The sequence below is a fragment of the Mus caroli genome, unplaced genomic scaffold, assembly GCF_978045245.1.
Source record: "Mus caroli unplaced genomic scaffold, Mus_caroli_1 scaffold_6, whole genome shotgun sequence".
NCBI lineage: Eukaryota > Metazoa > Chordata > Mammalia > Rodentia > Muridae > Mus > Mus caroli.
This window is the reverse complement of record NW_028227261.1, coordinates 6160350-6183953: the sequence shown is the minus strand read 5'-3', so window position 1 is coordinate 6183953 and position 23604 is coordinate 6160350. Positions and strand designations below refer to the sequence as shown.

The following is a 23604-nucleotide window of genomic DNA, read 5'->3' as shown; positions in this document are numbered from 1 at the left end:
GCTTGCCTTGTTGTCCAGAACTCATTTCAGGGGACCAACCAGTGCCCTTTCCCCTCCAGGGAGGCTGCTGGATGGAAGTTGTAGGAGAACAAAGAGGTACCCACCCCTCGCATGGATGCCACTGGCAAAGCAACAACACATATCTTATCAGCTGCAGAGAAGAATGGTCTCGTGCAGAAAGCCATCAAGGTCCAGAGGGCAAAAGGATCATATGGGAGGCCAACCTCAGGGAAACAGTAGACCCAGCAGGGCAGCCGGCAGAGCAGGGCCCCGTAGCATCGGAGAGGCACAGCACACCTGTGCGCCTACCTGAATAAGGATGGAGAACAAAGAGATAGGGACACCTCTGCCCTTGCCATACACGGAAGCGGTAAGTACCAATTCTGGAAACTGCCTCTGCCACCAAGCTGGAAACCTATGTACGCAGATGAGGGCCCTGGAATCAATCTATCAAGGAGGGTTTGGGAGAGCACCTACCCAGATGGTCACAGAGGGAATGCCACACCCAAGCCCCTTGGCTCAGACTTAAGCATGCTCCCATGAAGCTTGGGGACGCCAGATACAACCTCTTCATAACCCTACACCTTCAAGGTCAAAGGCAGGAAAAACGTGTCCCTAGAAACAGGATAACACCTGCTTGGGTCACCTTCCCAGACAGCCCCCTCCTCCTCCTTCCAGGATTATAGCCTGCTCCCAGCCAGACCTCCCTTTCCACCTAATGAGGAAGTGGAGGCCTGGCCACCCTCACCCCACCCCAATCCTAGAAGTGACAGGAGCCAACCCTACAGAGTCTTTGACCTTGCAACTCTCTGGTTCAGCGCCTGCAGCCCACACTAGTCCTGACTACCCTAAGTGCGGCCTTTGGCTCAGTCTTCCAGTATGGCTACAACATCGCCGTGATCAACACACCTCACAAGGTGGGCACGAGGTGGGTCTCAGTGGGTAGAAGTCAGCTGCTGTCCGGCTTCAGGAAGCTTCCACTTTCTTCCAGGAGTCCCCTAGATACCTACCCCTGAGGACTAGGGGCATCTAGAGCCATTTTCTCTAGCAATGTCATCTTTTCTAGGGGTATCAGTGTGGGGGGACCTGGATTCTCTGCCAGGGCACCCTGCCTTGCTCACTTGGGAAGGCCATTTGTGGGTGACAGACACATCAAGAATGAACTGTTAACTTTTAGAGATTGTGTTTGGTCAAGGAGAAGCAACAGAGATAAAGGCTGGCTGGAGCAAGTTCAAGGGGAGACAGGTGTTGTGCGGCAGAAGCCCGGGCATATGTGTATATTATTTATACATATATTCGTTACTCCTTATCACTAATGGAGCGTCTTTGATCTTATGAAGGTTTTGGTGGTGGTATATTTTGCAATAGCGAGAATCAAACCCACGGTCTCATGCATGCCAGAAAAGTGTTCTACCACAGAACAACATCCCCAGCCTAGGTGATTTAAAAAAAAAAATTCATGGCGCCAGGCATGATGGTACATATGTTTAATCTCAGCACTGGGGAGGCAGAGGCAGGAGGATCTCTTGTGAGTTCAAGGCCAACCTGCTCTACATAGCAAGCTCCAAAACAGCCAGGACCACATAGAGAGACCCTGCCTCCAAAGACAAAGAAGAAAAAATATACTTGTATTTTTGCATTTATTTATTCATAGCTATTCAGGGTGTCTTGAGTGTGTCTGCATATGTGTGGGGTGTGTACTTGCCACAGTGAGTGTTTGTGTAAAGGTCAGAAAACAGGGCACGGGAGTTTTCTTCTGCTTCTACCTTGGAGATCTGACTCAGGTCACATCAGCCTTGGCAGTGTGCACCTTCACCTACTGAGCCGTCTTACTGGTCCCAGTCCTAGGTTTACTTTGAGACATTATGTACATCAAGCTAGTGAGCTGGCCCTAAACCATCCTCCTGCCTCAGTCTCTCCAGTGTTGGGATTTTGTGGTGCCAAGAATTAAATCCGGGCTAGAGAGATGGCTCAGCAGTTAAGAGCACTGACTGCTCTTCCAGAGGTCCTGAGTTCAGTTCCCAGCAACCACATGGTGGCTCATAACCATCTGGAATGGGGTTTGGTGCCCTCTTCTGGTGTGTCCAAAGAGAGCAATGGTGGTGTACTCATATGCATAAAATAAATAAATAAATCTTTTAAAAAATGAATTAAACCCAAGGCAAGGGCTCCACCACTGAGCTATTCCCCCAGTTTGGGAATTCATTCCCTCTCTCCCTCTCTCCCTCTCTCCCTCTCTCCCTCTCTCCCTCTCTCCCTCTCTCCCTCTCTCCCTCTCTCCCTCTCTCCCTCTCTCCCTCTCTCCCTCTCTCCCTCTCTCCCTCTCTCCCTCTCTCCCTCTCTCTCTCTCTCCCTCTCTCTCTCTCTCTCTCTCTCTCTCTCTCTCTCTCTCTCTCTTTCTCTCTCTCCCTCTCTCTCTCTCTCTCTCTCTCTCTCTCTCTCTCTCTCTCTCTCTGTCTCAATAGTGACAAGAAGAGCCTCTGAAGATGGTGATGGTGAGCCATCTGCCATGGATGCTGGAACCAAACTCTAGTCCTCTGCAGGAACATTAAGTGGCCTTCACTGCTGAGTCGTCTCTCCAGCCTCCCCTCCCCATCTCACTTTTGAAAGGCAGAGTCTCATGTAGCTGTGCCTGGCCTCAAATTTTATATATAGCTGTAGCTCACCTTGAATTTCTGATCCCTCCCCTGCCTCTACCGCCCCCCTAGTGCTGAGGTTACAGGTGTACATCTACAAATCTTATTCAGGGCTGGGGATGGAACCCAGGCCTGCGTGCATATAGAGCAAGTGCTCGGCCATCTGAACTGAATGGACAGCCCTGGGTTGTCTTTCCTAAATATGACACTGGCGATGTGCTATCACTATTATAATTAACGCGCTAGCTGGTTTTATATCGACTTGACACAAGCTAGAGTTGTTTTGGAGGAGGAGCCTAAATTGAGAAAATACTCCCAGACTGGCCTATGGATAGGACCATGATGCATTTTCTTGGTTTGTTATGAGAGAACCCTGCTCACTGTGGGTGGTACCATCTGGGGCAGGTGGTGCTGAGTTGTATAGGAAAGGAGGCTGAGCAAGCCCTGAGGAGCAAGCCAGTGAGCAGCACCCCTCCATCCAAGGCCTCTGCATCAGCTCCCGCCTCCAGGTCCCTGCTGAGTTCTTGCCCTGACTTTTCTCAGTGATGGGGTGTGACCTGAGACTTCTAAGCTGAAGTGAGACCTTTCCCTCCCGAGGTGTCTTTCTATAACTGGTGAGAAAACAAGCCGGTAGTGGTGGCGCACGCCGGTAGGATTTGCTGAAGGAGGCAGAGGCAGGAGGATCACGAGTTCGAGGCCAGCCTGGGCTACACATTTTAGCCGGGCGTGGTGGCGCACGCCTTTAATCCCAGCACTCGGGAGGCAGAGGCAGGCGGATTTCTGAGTTCGAGGCCAGCCTGGTCTACAAAGTGAGTTCCAGGACAGCCAAGGCTACACAGAGAAACCCTGTCTCGAAAAACCAAAAAAAAAAAAAAAAAAAAAAAGAAAAGAAAACAAGTCTATGAAGGTTGACCCTGGTCCCAGCATCCCCCAGTTAGTGTGAATCTTTCCTACATCTCCTCTGGCAGAATAAGGCTACAGAAGTGAATTTTTTTTTTTAAAGATTTATTTATTATATGTAAGTACACTGTAGCTGTCTTCAGACACTCCAGAAGAGGGAGTCAGATCTTGTTACGGATGGTTGTGAGCCACCATGTGGTTGCTGGGATTTGAACTCCTGACCTTTGGAAGAGCAGCCGGGTGCTCTTACCCACTGAGCCATCTCACCAGCCCCAGAAGTGAATTTTTAACAACTTTCCCTCTGGCTGGTTTTCCATCTCTTCTCCTCAGAATATTATTTTGCTCCCCAGGTACCAACAGAAAACCCCTAGGTTCAATTATGTCCTGTGTGTACTGGCAGGAATGTGTCATCTCTGTGAGACAGATGACAAGGGACAGCTGAGAATTTACATCACCTTTTCTGGGAGTTTCACAGTACCCTGAGCAACAGATGGGGTCCTGTCTTTCAGGTCCTGAAGTCATTTTACAATGACACGCACTTTGAGCGACACGGAACATTCATGGATGAGAATACGCTGCTGCTCCTGTGGTCTTGCACGGTCTCCATGTTCCCTCTGGGAGGGTTGCTGGGGTCCTTGGTGGTTGGCCTGATGGTCAATAAGTGGGGCAGGTAAATGGAAGGCGGCATTCCCAAACTTGAGATTCATCTTAGCCATGGGTTCTCTTGATGATTGGGTTGCCGGTGGGTATCTGAGACCATCCCGAAAATCAGACCTAGAAGCAAGCTTCTGTGTTGCCACAGACCCTTTGGAATCTCTGTCCCCAACAGAACAGCTTCTCAGCTCAGTGCCTTGTAAGCGCTGCGGCAGGTATTCAGAAATGCCTCTTGAGGGTTCGTTCTGGGGTCAGGTGTCTTCAGGTTCCAGCAGCACCCCACACACGGGCTCAGCAGCATGCTGTCCCGAGGCTGGGAACTGGGCTGAGTCACCACACGTGCCTTGGTCTCGTATCTACATTGGAGGTGAAGCCCAGCTCTGTCGTGCACTTTGCTTGGCTACTCAGAGGCCCACACTGCAAAGGCATGGCTGAAGATAAGGAGTTTTGTGCAGTTCAAGGTCCCCAGGCAAGAGAAGGCTGAGCTAAAGTCACAGGGTGGGGCACAGCTGCATTCTGCATGGGCAAGCTTGCTCTCAATCGAAGCTGTCAGGCCGAGTTAGGCTGTGTAAGGATAGGGAGTGGAGAACCCCTTGGGACCACAGCAGTCAGGCTCCTTGTCATGCATTAAAGAAAATATTATCAGTTGGAAACTGTTTACTTACGAGAGCTGAGCCCAGAAGCCACGCCTTGTAAATACTTAGCTAGCAATGAACCTGCCCTCTCTTGTGCACTTGAGTGAAGAGAGAATTTAATAGATTCTAATTTTTTAAAAAGATTTATTTATTTAATTTGTGTATAAGAGTACATTGTAGTTGTATAGATGGTTGTGAGCATCATGTAGTTGCTGGGAACTCAGGACCTCTGCTCACTCCGGCCCCACTTGCTCCGCGCCCCCCCCCCCTCACTCCAAAGATTTATTTATTAGTATATGTAAGTACACCGTAGCTGTCTTCAGACACACCAGAAGATCTCATTACAGATGGTTGTGAGCCACCATGTAGTTGCTGGGATTTGAACTCAGGACCTTCGGAAGAGCAGTCAGTGCTCTTAACCCCTGGGCCATATCTCCAGTCCCCGATAGATTCTAATTTTGCTGTAGGTCAGGCTACATATCACTTGAAAACATTGATTAGACTGTTATAAAAACCCAGGCTTTACATCCTTCTTCTGTAGACCATTGATTGATTGATTGATTGATTGATTGATTGATTGATTGATTTTGAGATATTGTCTCACTGTGTAGATGAGACCTGTCACTCACCAAGATCCATCTGCCTCTGCCTCCCAAGTGCTAGGATTAAAGGTGAGCACCATCTCACTCAGCCTCTCAAAGACAATCTTTCCATACTCTCATATTGCAAATGAAGACTATGGATGGGGTAGAGGCAGCCTGCCCAGTGGGGACCCACCAGCCTGAGCCTCTCTGAGGCCAGCAGGCCTCTTGGGGATCAGAGAGAGGAAGAAGGTATCAGGAGTATAGGATTGCTATGTGCTATTTACCCTCCTGGGTCTGTGGATCTTGGCACATCCTGGGGTGTCAACCGGCAGAGGACTTTTTTATGAGGACCCTATCAGCCCTGCTTTACCTATAACAGTCAGAGGCTGGGTCCTTTGCAACTGGCACCTGCAGTATGAAGATGAGGAGCAATTAGCAGCCCCTAGACTGAGCTGAGTGTGGTGGAACACAACTATAACCAAACACTCTGGGGATAGAGGCAGGAGGCTTGGCTACAGAGCAAGTCCCAGAGCCTGGAATACAATGAGACACTATTTCAAAAAATCCAAACAAGCTCAGTGCTGCCCTGCCCGCCCCCCACCCCACCATTAGGTTTCAGCCTTGTGAGTCATAGGAGTCATAGCCCCATTCAGTGCCCTGTCTGTCACGGGGATCTGGTCAGCATCCCTGACCAACATCAGGTCTGGTGTAGACCCCACCATGGGGCTTGACTGCCCATCAGTCACTTGTGGAACGGCTGCAGTGTTTGAAACACACCTCCCCTCCCACACTCCCGTTAGCCCCACAGCTTCCTTCCAATTTCCTTACAGCTTTTCCCATTCTTGATCAACTTGGACCTTTTTTTGTATATATATACATGGAGACAGTGTTACGTCTTACGTTATAGTCCATCATGGGACCTAATCATTCCTCCTCACACTGAGAGGCAGGGAATGCAGCACATAAGTGAATGGGGGGGACATTCCAGGACATCCCATCTTCCAGTCCTTCTCAGGCATGGTCTAGCCCCTCTGTAGGGAACAGCCTGGGATACTAGGTTTGAGGTGTCACAGCATCTACTGGGCTCCCCTGCCCTCTGGGCCCTGCTGTCTTACAGAAAGGGAACACTGTTGATCAACAATGTCTTCGCTATAACCTCTGCCGTCCTGATGGGAGTCAGCAAAGTGGCCCGGGCTTTTGAGCTGATCATCCTGTCTCGAGTGCTGGTGGGAATCTGCGCAGGTACCTAGGGCAGCCACTGAAGACCCGGGTGTTCTGATGTGCACTGCTCAGGGGACAGCTCTGAGTCAGGGCTGCCCAGCACCAGGAGCCAACACTGGACACAGGGGGTCTGGCTATTTGCTTTTTCCTCCCTAGATGTCCTCCAGTTTCCAGACCTAGGCCTTAGGAGGTCCCGTGTTTTCTAGCTCGTTCCCGTTATGTAATAAAGTCTTCCACCTTGCCCAGAGTCCCATCATTCGGAAGGCAGAGGCAAGTTAATTGCTGTAGATCCAAGTCTAAGTCAGTCTATATAGTGAAATCCGGGCCTGCCAGGGCTATAAATAAATAAATAGGAGGACATGACTGCGCCTAGGTCTGTGCAGGAGAAAGTTCATTGGAAATAGGAGGGACAGTGTAGCCAGAGGCATCTGGAAGGGTCCAGAGTGACCATGGCCCTGAGATGGGCCATGTGACAAGAAGAGAGAGGGGACAGGAGAGAGACCAGAGACCAGGAACATGAAAATGTCTGGATTATGTAGGTAAGAGCCCGGGGAAGGGCTAGCTCAGTCCTAGGCTGGAGAAGTTTAGGAGAGGAGGGAGTGTACGCCATCCAGGAGGACTCTGTAACAGATAGGGACAGAGGTATGCTGGGAGAACCAGAGGGTCAAGGTCTGCTTTGATATGTTAAATAGGCACCCTGGCTATTTGTCCTAGACCTAACAATCCTGAGACTTTGCCTCAGAAGAAAGGAAGGAAGAGAGAGGAGAGGAGAGATGGGGGAGGGGGAGACTTCCCTTACTGTGAAGAACACATAACCAAACCAGCTCTACATGTATCTTCCAAGGACGGGGTCTTAGTTATGGCTTCTATTGTCATGAAAAGACACCATGAACGCAACAGCTCTTATAAAGGGAACATTTCGTTGGGACTGGGTCACAGTGCAGGAGTTCAGTCCATTACCGTCATGGTGGGAAGCATGGTGACATGCAGGCAGACACAGTTCTGGAGCGGTAGCTGAGAGTTCTATATCCAGATCCACAGGCAGCAGGAAGAGACAGTGAGCTACTAGGCCTGGCTTGAGCTTCCAACACCTCAAAGCCCACCCTCCCACACACACCCCTATGACACACTTCCTCCAACAAGGCCACACCTCCAACAATGGCACTTCCTGAATTCATGGGAGCGTGTGCATGCAGACTACCTCAGATAGCGATCAGTTTAAATTGAGAATACAGAACCAAGGAGGAGGAGGAGGAGGAGGAGGAGGAGGAGGAGGAGGAGGAGAGAGAGAGAGAGAGAGAGAGAGAGAGAGAGAGAGAGAGAGAGAGAGAGAGAAAGAAAAGAAAAGAAAAGAAAAGAAAAGAAAAGAAAAGAAAAGAAAAGAAAAGAAAAGAAAAGAAAAGAAAAGAAGGGGGCTGGAGAGATGGCTCAGTGGTTAAGAGCACCGACTGCTCTTCCGAAGGTCCTGAGTTCAAATCCCAGCAACCACATGGTGGCTCACAACCATCCGTAATGAGATTGGATGCCCTCTTCTGGTGCATCTGAATATTAATAAATAAATAAAAAAAAAAAGAAAAGGAACCAAAATAAGACAGATATTTAAGTCCATATAAAGAATAACTACACAACCTAGATTCTTCCCCTCTAACAGTAATCTAGACCAGAAACCAGGAAGGAAATAGTATCTTTTTTTTTTTTTTTTAATGAAATGGCCACAGTAAAGAAACCAAAACAGCTGTTTCATGGATGAAAAGGGAGAAGTTTATTTTAAGCCACTGTGTCTCTAGAAAGCAGAGAGAAGCTGCGGGTGACATATGGTGGCATGTGGTGGTGGTGGTGGTGGTGGTGGTGGTGGTGGTGAGATATTTCTAGGGTTTTAAGGGAACAGTTGACCCGGAAGGAGGGAACCTGTGTGCTGGGATGGAAGCCTTTGAAGTAACAGGTCCTTGTAAGTAAGAATTGATGGAGCTTAGAGGCCAGCGTAGAACTTGATGTGCTAATAGACACTACAAGCATGTACTAATGGAAGAGCCCGAGATAGGAATGACTCCTTTTCCAGGTAGGGACTAGTTTCTCCAGTCCCCGAGGGAAAACTAGTTTTTGTCTAAATGCCAGACTTTGGGGAAAGGAATTTCTCCAGCTGAACGGGCCGGTTGGGGGAAGCCGCGGTTCCAGGTTTAAATTAAATAAGGAGCGCCGGGGTGGAAACAACCGTAGGCACTGGCTTCTGAGAGGCTGGGGACTGTTCTTTGTGGTGCTGATTCCTGTCTCCTCCCATCCAGGCATCGCCTACAGCGCTCTTCCCATGTACCTGGGAGAACTGGCTCCCCAGAACCTTAGGGGTGCATTAGGGACAATGACGGAGGTATTCGTCATCATCGGAGTCCTCTCGGCTCAGATCTTCAGCCTGCAGGCCATCCTAGGCAATGCCACAGGTAACCAGCAACGTGTGGGGGTGAGGCGTGGAGACTGAGCCCAAAGTTAGCCATCGTCCAAACAGGAAAGTGTTTTGGCGACCTTTAGGTCAGCTTGTGGATATAGAGGACCTTGCCTAGGGCAGGGTTGCTAACTCCTGGAAATGGGAGCAGAAGACCCGGAAATAAGCTAGGCTAGGCTGGCCAGCCAATGTGCTCCTTGGATCTGCTTCCCGACCCTCCCCAACCCGTCCACCCGGATGCTGGGGTCACGGGCATGCACGAGCACAGCTTTTTAGGTAGGTATTTGCGAGTCAGCTGAGGTTCTTTCCTCTATTTTTTTTTAAAGATTTATTTATTTATTATATGTAAGTACACTGTAGCTGTCTTCAGACACTCCAGGTGAGGGCGCCAGATCTCGTTGCGGATGGTTGTGAGCCACCATGTGGTTGCTGGGATTTGAACTCTGGACCTTCGGAAGAGCAGTCGGGTGCTCTTACCCACTGAGCCATCTCACCAGCCCCTTTCCTCTATTTTTAATACGGATGTTCTTTGTGGGCAGCGACATCTTGGCAAGGACCAGGTGGCCACCACCCTCGCTTATCACCTGGTTGGGTGTGGTGAGGGGGAGCTGGAGGAGGAGCCCCTGTGCCCCTGCAGGTTCCCTGCAGTAGATTCGAGTCTCAGGCCGCCATTTGTGTTCCATCCAGGCTGGCCAATCCTCTTGGCTCTCACAGGGGTCCCTGCAGTGATTCAGCTCCTCTCTCTGCCCTTCTTCCCTGAGAGCCCCCGCTACACTCTGATTGAGAAAGGAGACGAGGAGACAGCAAGACAAGGTACTGAGACTCGGGCTGCTCACCCAGGCTCTCAGTGCACAAAGGGGCATGGAATGGACAGGTACCATCTGGTGACACTGTGATCCGGGTCAGGGTCACAGTGGGTAGGGATTGAGAGCAGAGAGCTTGTGCAGGGTGAGCAGTGGTGACAGGGGTGGGGGCGGGGTGGGGGGTGGTGCGAGGGCGTGTGAGGCCTGGGCTTTGGAGAAGGTCCTGGCTGAGGTGCAATAGGGCAGAAGGTGAGTGTGGTGTACCGCTTCTCTGCTCTGCAGCTCTAAGGAGGCTGCGAGGTCAAAACTACAATGTGGAGGCCGAGATGGAAGAAATGCGCACAGAGGAGCGCACCGAGCAAGCCGAGGGTCGCCTGTCGGTACTCAACCTCTTCACCTTTCGGCCCCTGCGCTGGCAGCTGATCTCTATCGTTGTGCTCATGGCCGGCCAGCAGCTGTCCGGGATCAACGCGGTGTGTGGTGCCACCTTGCCCCAGATTTTTGGTCCCCTGGGGTTTTTTTTTTTTTTTTTTTTTTTTTTATGAATTCATAGAAGGCTCAGGATAAGCATTTTGCATTTTGACTCCTGTAAAGCTCAGTCTGGTCTCCAGGAAGGACAAGCCAAGCCGCAAGGCTGGGGCAGGGAGGAGAGTTCTGGGAGTGCTCTTTTATCACTCTGGGTGTTTCCTCTGCAACAAACAAGACCTTGGTTTGCAGGATGGTTTAGTATTAAGATGTGCTTGCCCCAAGCCTGACAACCTGGGTTTGATCCCTAGGGCCCACACCAGGAATGAGAAATCTAACTCTTCAGACTAACACTCAAGTGCTGTAGAATGTCACAGAGAATAAATACATGCAATAAAAATAAGAAGGATGAATAAATAGATAAATGTAGGTAGCTCATAGGTGGGGGCGGGGGAGAAAACAATAGATGGACGGATAGATGGATAGATGGATGGATGGATAGATGGATAGATAGATGGATAGATGGATGGGTGGATGGACATAGCTCATCAGTTAAGACCACCGTGACTCCTACCTGGGATCCAGGTTCCTTTCCCAGCAGCACTCAGTGATCTCTCACAACCATCTATAGCTATCCTGGACTCCATGGGCACCACCTCTCCCTGCCCTTTTTATCTTCTCTGGCTATATGCCTGTTTTTCTTTGCTTTTTAGTCCCCCAAAGGAAATCTCCTGCCTGTGTGTGTGTGTGTGTGTTTTTAACCCTCTCCATAAGAAAAGTGCCTGACCTCTGGTCTCACAGAAGGGCCATTGCATGACCCATCCTAGGTCAGGAGGCCCTGGTAGACTCATTTGCTGTGGAAACATGTCATGTTCTCTGGTGGTTATTTCTTTTTTTTTTTTTTTTTTGGTTTTTTGAGACAGGGTTTCTCTGTGTAGCCCTGGCTGTCCTGGAACTCACTTTGTAGACCAGGCTGGCCTCAAACTCAGAAATCCACCTGCCTCTGCCTCCCGAGTGCTGGGATTAAAGGCGTGCGCCACCACGCCCGGCTTGGTTATTTCATTCTACCTGTGTGTGCCCGTTCTCAAATGTCCGTTCTGGAGCCAGAGAGACGACAGGCGACCCTGTTGATGTCTAGGAGAAGAAACAGGAAGAGGTGACATTTGTCTTCAAGAGTTGACTTGTTTAGCAAAGTGATCTTGGGAGCCACCCATTGGAGACCAACTTATGAGGCTTTCTGTGACTATCCTGGGACTGGACCAGAGCTGGCCCCAAACAATCAAGAGCCTGTGTGCACAGAGTCGTAAAGTCATGCAGGGAAAACTACCTAGTGGCACTGTGGCCTGGCTCCCATTTTATAAGCATAGAAGCCAAGACTCAGGGATACCAGGATGGAGTCAGATCTACCAGATCACCCCTCCCTGCTAGCTCCATCCTATCCAGGGTCCCCAACCCAGGCTCCCAAAACTGTCCACTGCTCACATTGAGAAAGGGAATCCAGTGACAGGTCTCGGGCTCTGCTCACATCCCTGCTTACACTACAGGTCAACTACTATGCAGATGTCATCTACACCTCAGCTGGTGTGGACCCCACCCAGTCACAGTACGTGACCCTGGGCTCTGGTGTCATCAACTTGGTGATGACTCTCATCTCGGTGAGTTACCAGGGGTGGGGGTGGTCTCTCATGGCAGGGTACCCCAAACAGTCCCCTGACTGGAAGACAGAAGCTCCTCAGGCCAGAGAGTGTGGGTGACCCTAGTCTGGGAAACACAGTAGTAACCTTGGTCAAGGTTTGGGGCATAGTTCAGTTGGTAGAGCGCTTGCCTAGCATGCACAAGTTCCTGGGTTCGGTCCCCAGTAGCGTACTGCACATGGCTCACACTTATAATCTTAGCACTTGGGAGGTGAAGGCAGGAGGATCGGAAGTTCAAGGTTACCCTTGATAACATGGTGAATTCCAGACCAGCCTGGGCAACGTGAGAGTCAAGAACAAGCAAGCGCTGCAAACCCAGCTGTGATGTCATTCTTCATTGGCAATTTGACCACATCTGGAGTTAGCTAAAACCCAAGCGGCTGGGCACACACATAGGGGATTTTTTTTTCTTTTTTGGCTTTGAACTCAAAGAGATCCTCCTGCCTCTGCCTCCCAAGTACTAGGATTAAAGGCGTGCACCAGCACTGGCCCGCAAGGAAAAGCCAGCTTTAGTCCAGATCATCTGAGGTTGGAAGCGCCATCTCCAGCTTGGGCCACAGCTTCTGTGGCAGCCTATATAAAGCACGTGGAATAAGGAAGCTTTACTCTTCCCTGCCGTTCGTTCTCGCTCTCACTGGCAAGTCTATTTCCTCACTGCCATTAGAGACTACTTCAGAATTCAATGTATACTGAAGACCACCTGAGACATCCAGTCTCGTGGACTGAACAAACCACTGGATTCTTGGACCTTCTGTTGGCAGACAGCCATGGTTGGACTAGCCGGACCTGTAGATTCTGTTTCTCTAAAGAACGCTGGCTAAAAGAATAAATTTAATTCCAGGATCGTGAGGTGTTGCTGGGACAGACCTGACACAAATGTTCTTTTTGGGAGGATTGTGGAAGGACTTTGGGACTTTGGGCTGGAAAGGCCATTGAGTTCAAAGCTTTGTCAGCTGCATTGGGGAGTTTGGAAGGTGAGAATGCTGAATCAGGCGATGGTGTGCATGCCTTTAATCCCACCACTCGAGAGGCAGGGGCAGGAAGATCTCTGAGTTTGAGGCTACACAGAGAAACTCTGTCTCAAAAACAAACAAACACCTAAAAAACAGTGCAAATGGTGGAGGTCTGGCTTGTGAAGTTCCAGAGAGAGAGAGTCACTTAAAGATATTACCAGGGCCATTTGCTATTTTGAGTTGGGAATCTGTGTGGTTCTGGTCAAAGGGGGCTGAAGAATCATGTGGTTAAAAAGAGACCAGCTTAAGTGAGTTGAAAGTGTTTCCCCAGGTAGGCACACAGATGCTGTGTTACAGAGGGGCCTCTGCATCAGCCTCCAGGTTCCTGCCCTGCCTGAGTTCCTGCCTTCACTGCTGTTGATGAGCTGTTGAATGGAACTCCGAGTGAATAACAACCCTTCCTTCCTCCCTGCTTTGCTTTCGGTCATGGTGTTTCATCGCAGCAAAAGTTAACCTAAGACACCAGCATACTCTTTTTGTGATATCATTATGCCTCCCTAGAATCATTTCGGTTCCTACTCTATCCTCCTCAGCCAGCCCGCTCAGCCAGGACCCCGTACAAACACCTGTTAATTCCAGGACCTGCAGGTGGCCGTTCCCATCAGGGATGACATGGCTGTGATGAGACACCATGACCAAAGCATCTTGGGGAGGAAAGGGTTACCTGGCTCAGGCTTCCACATCACTGTTCATCACTTCTTTTCTTGAGGAAGGAAGGAAGGAAGGAAGGAAGGAAGGAAGGAAGGAAGGAAGGAAGGAAGAGAGGGAGGGAGGGAGGGAGGGAGGGAGGGAGGGAGGGGGGGGAGGGACAGGAACTCAAACAGGGCAGGAACCTGGGGGCAGGAGCTGATGCAGAGGCCGTGGGCAGGGGCTGCTTCCTGGCTTGCTTCTGGCATCTGGGATCTCCCATATCAATCATTCATTAAGAAAGTGCCCTCTAGGCTTACCCTAGACTGGTCTTTTTTTTTTTTTTTTTTTTTTTTTTTTTTTTTTTTGGTTTTTCGAGACAGGGTTTCTCTGTGTAGCCCTGGCTGTCCTGGCACTCACTTTGTAGACCAGGCTGGCCTCGAACTCAGAAATCCGCCTGCCTCTGCCTCCCGAGTGCTGGGATTAAAGGCGTGCGCCACCACGCCCGGCTTACCCTAGACTGGTCTTATGGAGGCATTTTCTCAATGTTCTCAATTTCTTGTTTCTCAATTTCTTGTCTGACAGGACTCCAGCTTGTATCGGGTTGACTTAAATTAGCCAGCACAAAAAGATGGTCACTGCCATCTAGAGAAAGCCAGACTGGAGCACTGTGGCCATCTCAGATTGTGTCTACAGGGACAGACAGAGCAATTTTTCCATCTGGGATTTCTCCAAGGGGGGTGGGGGTGGAGGAAGGGCTGGCAACAGTACTCTGTGATTAGGAGGGTGGGTGGAGCTTACCCAGAAGGCGAGAGGGGAGGGACAAAGGATCCACCAGCTTACACATACATTGGTGGTAGAATCCTTTCTTCTTCTTCTTCTTTTTTTTTTTTTTTTTTTTTTTTTTTTTTGGTTTTTTTCGAGACAGGGTTTCACTGTATAGCCCTGGCTGTCCTGGAACTCACTTTGTAGACCAGGCTGGCCTCGAACTCAGAAATCCGCCTGCCTCTGCCTCCCGAGTGCTTAAAGGCGTGCGCCACCACACCCGGCACAGAATCCTTTCTTCTTTGCTCTCCTTGAAGATGAGAGATCCACTCTGACAATAGAGTGTAGCGCCCTCTTCTGGGCTCTAGTTACCTGCAAGAGGACCAGTCCTTCCAAGGTAGAAAGGCCAGAAGATGCTAGAGACTAGAAAATATGTTTCTCAGGGCAGAGAGATAGCTCAGCAGTTAAGAGTGCTCACTGCTCTTGTGCAGGACCTGAGTTTGGGTGCCAGCGCCCAGACTGGGAAGCTCGTAACCCACTGTAGCTCTAGTTACGGGATATTCAGCTCCCTCTACTGTCCTCCGTGGGTACTGCATACACATTGTACGTTAAGCAGGCACGCACACATACATAAAAGAATTTTATGTATTTATCTACAGGGAGTAGATACCCAAGGTTCTGTAAATGACAAAAACTGTAGAGGAGAGGGTGGGGTTTCAAGGTCAATCCTTAGTACCAAAGAGACTCAGCAACATTCACCATCCCCACTCCCTGCAGGCCATTATCATAGAGCGTCTGGGGCGGCGGATTCTCCTGCTGTCTGGCTATGCCATCTGCTGCTCTGCCTGCCTGGTACTGACCGTGGCACTCCTCCTCCAGGTTTGTGCTCATGTCCTGCCCTGTGGGTGGGAGGCTGGCATAAGGGATTCGAGGTCTCAGTTTCCTGGATGGGTCTCAGTCTTCTCCACGGCTTCCATCCATTCATGGACAACCCATTCCCAATGTGAAGCTTGTGAGTGATCTGGCTCCCCTGCACCCAGGCAGGCATGAAACTCAGTGTGACCCTGAGTGGACTTGCAGGCAGCTGTAATCCACTTGATGTAGACGCTGGGAACTGAACTCCGGTCCTCTATAAGAACAGCAAATGCTTTTAAGTGCCAAACTGTCTCTCTAGCCCGTGGACTCTGATTTACAAACACAGTCTTGTCCCTGTAATGGGGACAGCTGGGCCCAGATCCCTTCTTGGAATCCTGCCAGATGTTGAGAGAGCGAAGTCCCAGTGTTGCTCAGCCAGATCCAAATCCAGACCTGGCTGAACCTGGTAAAGAAAGGGTTACAATAGGTGTTATAAAATACTTGGGGACCATGTAGCCCTGGCTGGCCAGGAACTCATTATGTAAACCAGGAGGGGATATGAGAAGGGAGAGAGAAAGAGATCATGTCCCTCTGTCAGAAGCCCTGGTGGCTCTCCATGGCTCCCCACCCTGCCAACAGTGGCTCCTTTGCAGCATCCGTCCTGATCACCATCAGCTAGCTGGCCACTTAGCTTGGACCCTGCCATTCAGTTCGGTTAACTCCATTAACCTGGTTTTGTATCTGCCATTCAGTTGGCCTTTAGGAGCAGAACTTCAAGTGTTAGTAGGTGGTTTGGGGTCCCCTTACTCCTAGGGCACTGTCTTAGTTAGGGTTTTACCGCTGTGAAGAGACACCATGACCCAAACAACTCTTCTAAAGGCTAACATTTAATTGGGGCTGGCTTACAGTTTCTAAGGATCAGTCCTTTCTCATCATGGCAGGAAGTATGGCAGCCTGCAGATAGACATGATGCTGGAGAAGGAGCTGAGAGTTCTACATCTTGATCCAAAGGCAGCCAGGAGGAGACTGTCTTCTGCAGGCAGCTAGGAGGAGGGTCTTTTCTGCACTGGGTGGGGCTTGAGCCTAAGAGTTCCCAAAGCCCGCCTACATGGTGACATACTTCCTCCAACAAGATCATACCTCTTAATATGCCACTTCCCATGGGTCAAGCATATTCAAACCACCCACCTAGAAAGGACTCTCTGCCGACAATTGTCAAATAAGTTGAAATCCCCACCAAGTCACCTCAAGCGTGTGACAAATTGTTTTTCTGTCCCCGTGGGGCTGAGGTCCTCCTGCTCTGTGTTCAGGAATCTGTGGGCTCTGATCCACATTTGTGGGATTATAAACAATATTATCCACACTCAACGAGGGTGACGTGAAAATAAAACACAGTCATAGCTGGGAATGCAAAGCAACCTGAACCAAACCTGAGTGATAAGCAGGTCTGTGTCCAACTCCACCACGGTGCGGTTGCGGCAGCCTTGGTGATCGAGAGCCTCTGCCTCCATCCTTATCCCTACCTGCCTCCTCCCCTTGCCCAGAGCCCTTGTAGCCTCGGTGGGACTCAGAATTTTTGCAGCAGACTGGCGGAACCCACAAGTGGCCTCAGCTCCCGAGGCTCTTGGCTTAAGCCCCACCCCCAGGTCCCAAGTCACGCCCTCTGACGTACAGGGCTGCTTCTCCAACAGAGCACGGTCCCTGAGTTGTCTTACCTTAGCATCATCTGTGTCTTCTCCTACATCGTGGGACATTCCATAGGACCCAGTAAGTTCTCGCTCGGTTCCTCTGCTTCTACCAGTCTCTAGAGCCTGACACACGTAAGGTGCTCAATAAACACTTGAGTGCCGAGCTTCCCTTCGTCTTTCCTCCACCACTACCTCTCAAACAGCTCGGCTTAAGACCTGCACGGCTCCACAATCTTTGTGCAGTTTGTGGTATTAGAGTCAGAATCTTACTTTATAAAATCTTCCTTACTAGGCTGCCTTCAAGCTCACAATCCCCCTGCCTCAGCCCCCAAGTGCTAGGATTACAATTATGTGTTACCCGGCCCAGCTCTGGACCCACTGGATCTTTTTAAAATGCATTATCAGTTTCATTCATGCATACAAAATGAGTTCCAGGCTAGCCAGAGCTACACACTCCTCGGCTACTAGGTGAATTGAAAACCAGCCCTAGATAAAGAAGCCCTTGTCTAAAACATTAATTTGGTTTTTTTTTTTACATTTTATTCATTTATTTATATGCCTATCTGCTTGCATATGCTACGTGCATATGTGGAAGTTGGAGACAACTTGTGGGAGATGATTCTCTTCTTCCATTGTGTGGGTCTCCGGGTTGACTCAGGTCCTCAGGCGTTGCAGCAAACACCTTTACCCATTGAGCCTTTTTTTTTTTTTTTTTTTTTTTTTTTTTTGGTTTTTCGAGACAGGGTTTCTCTGTGTAGCTCTGGCTGTCCTGGAACTCACTTTGTAGACCAGGCTGACCTCGAACTCAGAAATCCGCCTGCCTCTGCCTCCTGAGTGCTGGGATTAAAGGCGTGTGCCACTACGCCCTGCTCCCACTGAGCCATCTTACTGACCCCTAAAACAAAAATTTTTTTTCATGGAGGTAGCAATCAGGGAGAAACATAGCTATAGATATTTAAGACAAAACCATCTCTGGAAGCAACAAAGAGACAGCAGAGAAAGATTTGGAATGGGGAAAGAGGTGGAGAGCTGGCATTACCATCCCTGTGCACCACCCCTGGGTAGTGGGGTGAGGGGGGTCAGCAATGTCCAAGCCAGGGGTCCACAGGGCACAGCGACTCTAGACAGCAAGAATTTCAAAACCAGGCTGATCTAGAGCCAGACTGGAGAGGATTTCCCTGTGTGGATCCCAAGAAGCGCATGCTGGGTTTCTACAAACCTTCCATAGCATCCACCTGGGAGAAACAGTGCTGGCAGCCACTCTTGGCTTTCCAAACCTCTGCCAGAGTTTGGGGGTAAAGATGAGGTTTTTTTTTTTTAGTCCCCAATTCCAGCAGAGGTGACCCATACAGGGAGGTGAGGTGCTCTAAGGGTGTGAGGTTCGCAGTGAGGTTATGGCAGGTCCTAGTAGCTAGCCTTCAGGACCCTCTGAGCCTTCCTTCCCCCCAGGTCCTGTCCCCTCGGTGGTGAGGACAGAAATTGTCCTGCAGTCCTCTCGGACAGCCGCCTTCACTGTGGATGGGGCTGTGCACTGGCTCACCAACTTCATTGTGGGCTTGACGTTTCCATCCATCCAGGTGAGTGGCCCTTCATGACATCCTTGGCTGTTGGCGGGAGTCTGCTCCGCCACGGGGCACAGCTGCTCACAGCCGCTTGGGAGATGGAAAGCGGGGAGTTTGACTGAGCTTATACCATGCTGAGGCCAGGGGCAGGTGCCTGGCTGTAGGGTAGCACTGAGGCACCACTGGGGTGGGCAGGGGCTGGGGGTGGGAGAAGCGCAGTCTAAGATGTGAGAAAGCCAGAGCTGGCTAGAGGGTCCCTGGACCTACGAGGAGGCCCGGGGCCATGGGGTTCTCAGACTCTTGGACATCCAGGCACCACTGGGAGTCAAAGATGAAGGGAGAATGGAGTCAAGGCCCGCAGGCTGGGACATCATCTAGCAAAGGGGCCGGGGGACGGGAGGTGGAGTTCCGGCTTGTCCTTAGCTTGGCAGCAGGCTTGGTGGTGGTTGTGGCCGGGAGCACAGAGAAGCCTTCTCCGGGAGATTAGAATGCTGATCTGTAGGCAAAAGCCTTCCTCATGGCTCCCCATGACAGATCTTGATAAAAAGAGACAGTCCATGGCTCTAAACAGTTTACTGTCATGGCGGAAAGTGGATGTATAAAACCATACCCCACTTCTCAGGGTGGGCCTGAGATTAAATACCTTGTACAGAGAGGAAAGTCTGGGAATAGGCAAGTATTGGCTAAGCCCTCCAGGACTCTAGGTACCTCGTTAGCATGGAGAACCCTGTTTTGAGTCTATGTGTCCAGACAAATTTGTTTTATGTGAGGAGCATGGCACGTGTTCCAAGTCAGGAGTCTGGCAGGGAGCTAAGAGTCACCTAAGCCTCAGGTGTGTGCCCACCGAGCCTCCAGGTCTCGACCTGCTCTGCCTTTACCAAACTTCCTGGCATGGTTTATGTCCCATTCGTGGCCACTGGCCTCCCCTCAAGGCAGGGAGTAGTTATTCCTTCATGAAGAGCGCCTCCCAGAGGCTAGGGATGTAGTTCAGTTGGTAAGCGTGTTTGCTCACCACCCACAAAGGTTTGAGTTCTATCCTCAACACAGCATAAACTGCGTATGGTGGCACAGGTCTGTAAAACCAGTGCTTAGAAGGTGGAGACAGAAAGATCAGAAGTTCAGGGCCATCCTTAGCTGCTTAGAGAGTTTGTGGCCAACCTGGGCTACATGAACACTTGCCTCTAAACACAGCAATCTCCCCCCAAAATCTCCCAGTTCAAAGGGGCCCAAGCTGACTCACTCTGGCCTGGTTCCTTGATGCACTGATTTCCCAGTGCCTGGGATCGAACCAAGAGTCTAACATGCATAACAGGCAATACTCTACCCCAGCCTGGAACTCTTAATCCTCCTGCCTCAGCACCCATAGTGCTGGGGTTAGAAGCACAAGTCGTGGAACCCAAGTGATAACCCTTGAGTGTGCCGTGCCCCACTTATACAGGGATTGCACTTAGAGGTGGAAATGGCTTGTTGCAGAGAGGCTCAGGGCTGGGAAGATCTGAGTGACAGCACACAAGAGGAGCAGACCCTGATGCCTCCCTCTCCTGTCCCGATTTTTTTTTTTTTTTAACCTTTAGGGGTAGAATACATTTGGCCATGAAGAAAGTCCCTGTGACTCACAAAGGCACCAAGTGTGTTGTCTGAAAAGTTCCCCTCTTCTTGTCCCCTCTCTAGGTGGCCATCGGAGCCTACAGCTTTCTCGTCTTCGCTGGCGTCTGTATCCTCACTGCTGCTTATATCTATGTGGTAATCCCTGAGACCAAAGGCAGGACGTTTGTAGAAATAAACTGTGCTTTTGCCAAGAGAAATGGAGTGGAGTTTCCAGAAGAAAACGAAGTAGTCACAGCCAAGCCTCACACACCTTCTCTGCCTACCAAGGAAACAGCCTTTTGACAGCTCTGAGGACCTATACATAGTTCCTTCTCTGAGAAGGGATCTCGGGGGCCAGACCTTCAGGGAGGGTAACAGCTCTGAGACATTGGTGCTCCCATAGCAACTGGAAGACTTTGGAAAACACAGCCCCCGGTTTACTTGGCAGGGTGTTGGTTTCAAGGCTAAACATGAGAGGGAAGGCGTAGGCGGAAGAGGGCTTATACGAGTGCTGATTGACAGGAGCGGATTCTCTGATTCTATATTAATTCCAAAACTTACATGAGGTATGGGTGCATTTTTTTTTAAGCTAAAGCTTTATAAGTTCAGGGTATTAACTTCATATTACTATAACAAAATAATTGGGGCAATTACCTGATTTTTTTTTTTAAGATAGGCTGTGCAGTAGTGGCACACGCCTTTGATCCCAGCACTCAAGAGGCAGAGGCAGGTGGATCTCTTGAGTTCGAAGCCAGCCTGTTCTATAGAATGAGTTCCAGGACAGCCAGGGCTACACAGAGAAACTCTGTCTCGAAAATAAATAAACAAACAAACAAACAGATAAAAATAAAAGATTATTTGGGCTCCGGTTTCTCGGGCTCCAGTCCAAGATTGGGTGGGCCCCATGACTTTAGGACTTTAGCAACTGTGACACGTGACAGTGGAAATGTGCGGCAGAGTGGACGTCTTACATCAGGATCCAGAAGCGGCGAGACACAAAGTCCCCTTTCAGAATATGCCACAAATAATCTATAGACCTCCTACTAGACCCCACCTGTGGGGAGGGGCCTGCCACCTCCCAGCAGTCAGAGGCACAGGTTGAGGACCAAGCTTTCAACAAATGAAACTTTGGGGACACACATCGAAGCCATAATATTCAGTGATCACGGGGCTGGTGAGATGGCTCAGTGGGTAAGAGCACCCGACTGCTCTTCCGAAGGTCCAGAGTTCAAATCCCAGCAACCACATGGTGGCTCACAACCATCCGTAACGAGATCTGACTCCCTCTTCTGGTGTGTCTGAAGACAGCTACAGTGTACTTACATATAATAAATAAATAAATCTTTAAAAAAATTCAGTGATCGCTTTAAGGGAGGAGGGATGGTTCAGTCAGCTAAGTAGTGCCTGCGGAACGGCCCTGATACAGATCACCTACAGAAATAGCCAGGTATGCCATATGCTTGTAGTCTCGGCACAGGGGAAGCAGAGACCGGAGGATTCCAGAACCTCACTGGCTAGTCAACCTCACCTGATTGATGAGCCCAAGGTCTCAGTGGATGGTGTCTGAGGAAAAACAACATCTAACTGAGGTCATCTCTGGGTTCCACGTGTGTGCACACACAAATGCATACACACTTGCCCTCACGTGAACTACACACACATTTAAAAAATGCACAATTGATGTGGAAAACTGAATTCCAGTCAGTGTTTCCGTTAACAAATGAAAGGATCTAAAGTCAAGATTATAGATGTCACCACTGTCGGTACGAGGTGGGTCCCTCTCTCCCGTCTGTGACAGACGATCATGTGACTATCCAAGCCAGTGTTTCCAACTCTGTTCTATAGATCCCAGTAGCAGCTTGACAATGAAGCAAGACCTATGTCCTTTCCCAGTGTCCCCTTCCCTTCCCTTCCCTTCCCTTCCCTTCCCTTCCCTTCCCTTCCCTTCCCTTCCCTTCCCTTCCCTTCCCTTCCCTTCCCTTCCCTTCCCTCCCCTCCCCTCCCCTCCTCTTCCCTTCCCTTCCCTCCCCTCCCCTCCCCTTCTCTTCCCTCCCCTCCCCTCCCCTCCCCTCCCCTCCCCTTCTCTTCCCTTCCCTTCCCTCCCCTCCCCTTCTCTTCCCTCCCCTCCCCTCCCGTCCCCTCCCCTTCCCTCCCCTCCCCTCCCCTCCCCTCCCCTCCCCTCCCCTCCCCTCCCCTTCCCTTCCCTTCCCTTCCCTTCCCTTCCCTTCCTTCCCTAGAAATCTCTGGGTCATTATACTCCCACAGCTGCCTAGTGATGACATCACCTGTCCCCAGGCCGGGTCCTCAACTGTGCTGTGGGTGCAGAAAGGGACCTGCTAGGCAACGGCGTCTTCACAGTCAATCTTGTTCTTTGATGTTTACCCAGAATCCTTCTCGTGGACAATGTGGACCTTACACCTGTGTACTGGTGACTGTGGGCTGATTTGTGACTCTGCCTAAGAGAGGCCTTGGCCCTTCCTTCAGTCTCAAAGGGGTCATGTTCCACACCACCAGCCACAGTGGAAACAACGGGACAGACAGGATTCCTGGACCCCTGTCTTGTTCCCTTAGGAACTGTGATTGGCTGAGGAGGCAGACACAAGAAAGGTTCCTGGGACTCACTGGCCAGGAAACTGAGCCTAACTGGTCAGACCTCAGCACAGGTTTGTACGTGCATACAGGTGTGTGTGTGTGCGCGCGCGCGCGCGTGTGTGTGAAATGCTGTTCTCTTTAAGGAAAAATTTTCATTATTTCTAATATTATCTGCCTTATCTATGTATTGGGCTCTCCACAGTGGCTCCCTAAATACTGTTGTGATTGCTCCTGTCAGACACCAGGAGGTGCCATCGAGCTGAACTTTTCTTTACCTGGGGGAAGGAAGGGGGAGATTACTACGTGAGTTTGAACCTCATAGCCAGAGGAGAGGCAGTTGTTACTTATGCATGCTTGTGGGCCACCTTGTCCCTCCTCAGGGTCTGAAACCTGCCTCAGTCTGTGACAGAGATGGATGGTTCTGATGGAGGCTGAGGGTATAAGGAACTCAGCAATCAAATGTGTGCTTAGCAAACATGATGTGTTTGGGATTCTATACATAATGCACGCCCACGCAACACACACACACACACACACACACACACACACACACACATGAACAAAGCCAAAATAAACAAAATAAAAACGTCGTGTCCAGCAGCTTTTAGCAAGACCAGGCCTGCACTGTGGGGCCTGGCCGTCTCACCCGATGTGTCCCTGTTTAGGGGTCCCCAGCACGCAGAGTTCTGCACCAATCCTCTTTTCCATTCTGAGCTGAGCCTTCCAGCAGAGAGGAGGGGACGCTGGAAGAGGGTGACCTATGCTCTGCTGACAGTTTGGGGTGTTGAGATCAGCTATCCTGAGGTCAGGCCTCGTGGGGCCTTTGGCTGTGGCTGTTAGTGGCTTCTAATGTGCCACCCTGTCCCATATGGGAGGTTCTTTGCGT

General features: G+C 50.3%; 1 protein-coding gene across 2 annotated transcripts; it reads left to right on the top strand.

The window, feature by feature from the left end:
- Positions 1-319: 319 nt before the first annotated feature.
- On the top strand, positions 320-20429 carry Slc2a7 (solute carrier family 2 member 7). 2 transcript variants are annotated; one of them, XM_021161378.3, is made up of 12 exons: positions 320-370; positions 819-917; positions 4046-4206; positions 6527-6651; positions 8913-9065; positions 9755-9880; positions 10153-10343; positions 11880-11990; positions 15212-15313; positions 16981-17056; positions 18427-18554; positions 20211-20429. In XM_021161378.3, exons 1-12 carry the CDS (start codon positions 320-322, stop codon positions 20427-20429), a joined length of 1542 nt encoding a protein of 513 aa, XP_021017037.1. The 2 variants fall into 2 exon arrangements, with proteins under 2 accessions (XP_021017037.1, XP_021017036.1); XM_021161377.3 differs by having other exon boundaries at positions 819-928; positions 4021-4206.
- Positions 20430-23604: the final 3175 nt, after the last annotated feature.

Bases quoted from the DNA above. Each gene is read 5' to 3' on its own strand.
- Slc2a7 (XM_021161377.3), top strand. From the start codon at position 320: ATGGAGAACAAAGAGATAGGGACACCTCTGCCCTTGCCATACACGGAA. The intron at 6,652-8,912 runs GTACCTAGGGCA...CCTCCCATCCAG, and splicing joins GCTGGTGGGAATCTGCGCAG to GCATCGCCTACAGCGCTCTT. The intron at 15,314-16,980 runs GTTTGTGCTCAT...CTTCTCCAACAG, and splicing joins CCGTGGCACTCCTCCTCCAG to AGCACGGTCCCTGAGTTGTC.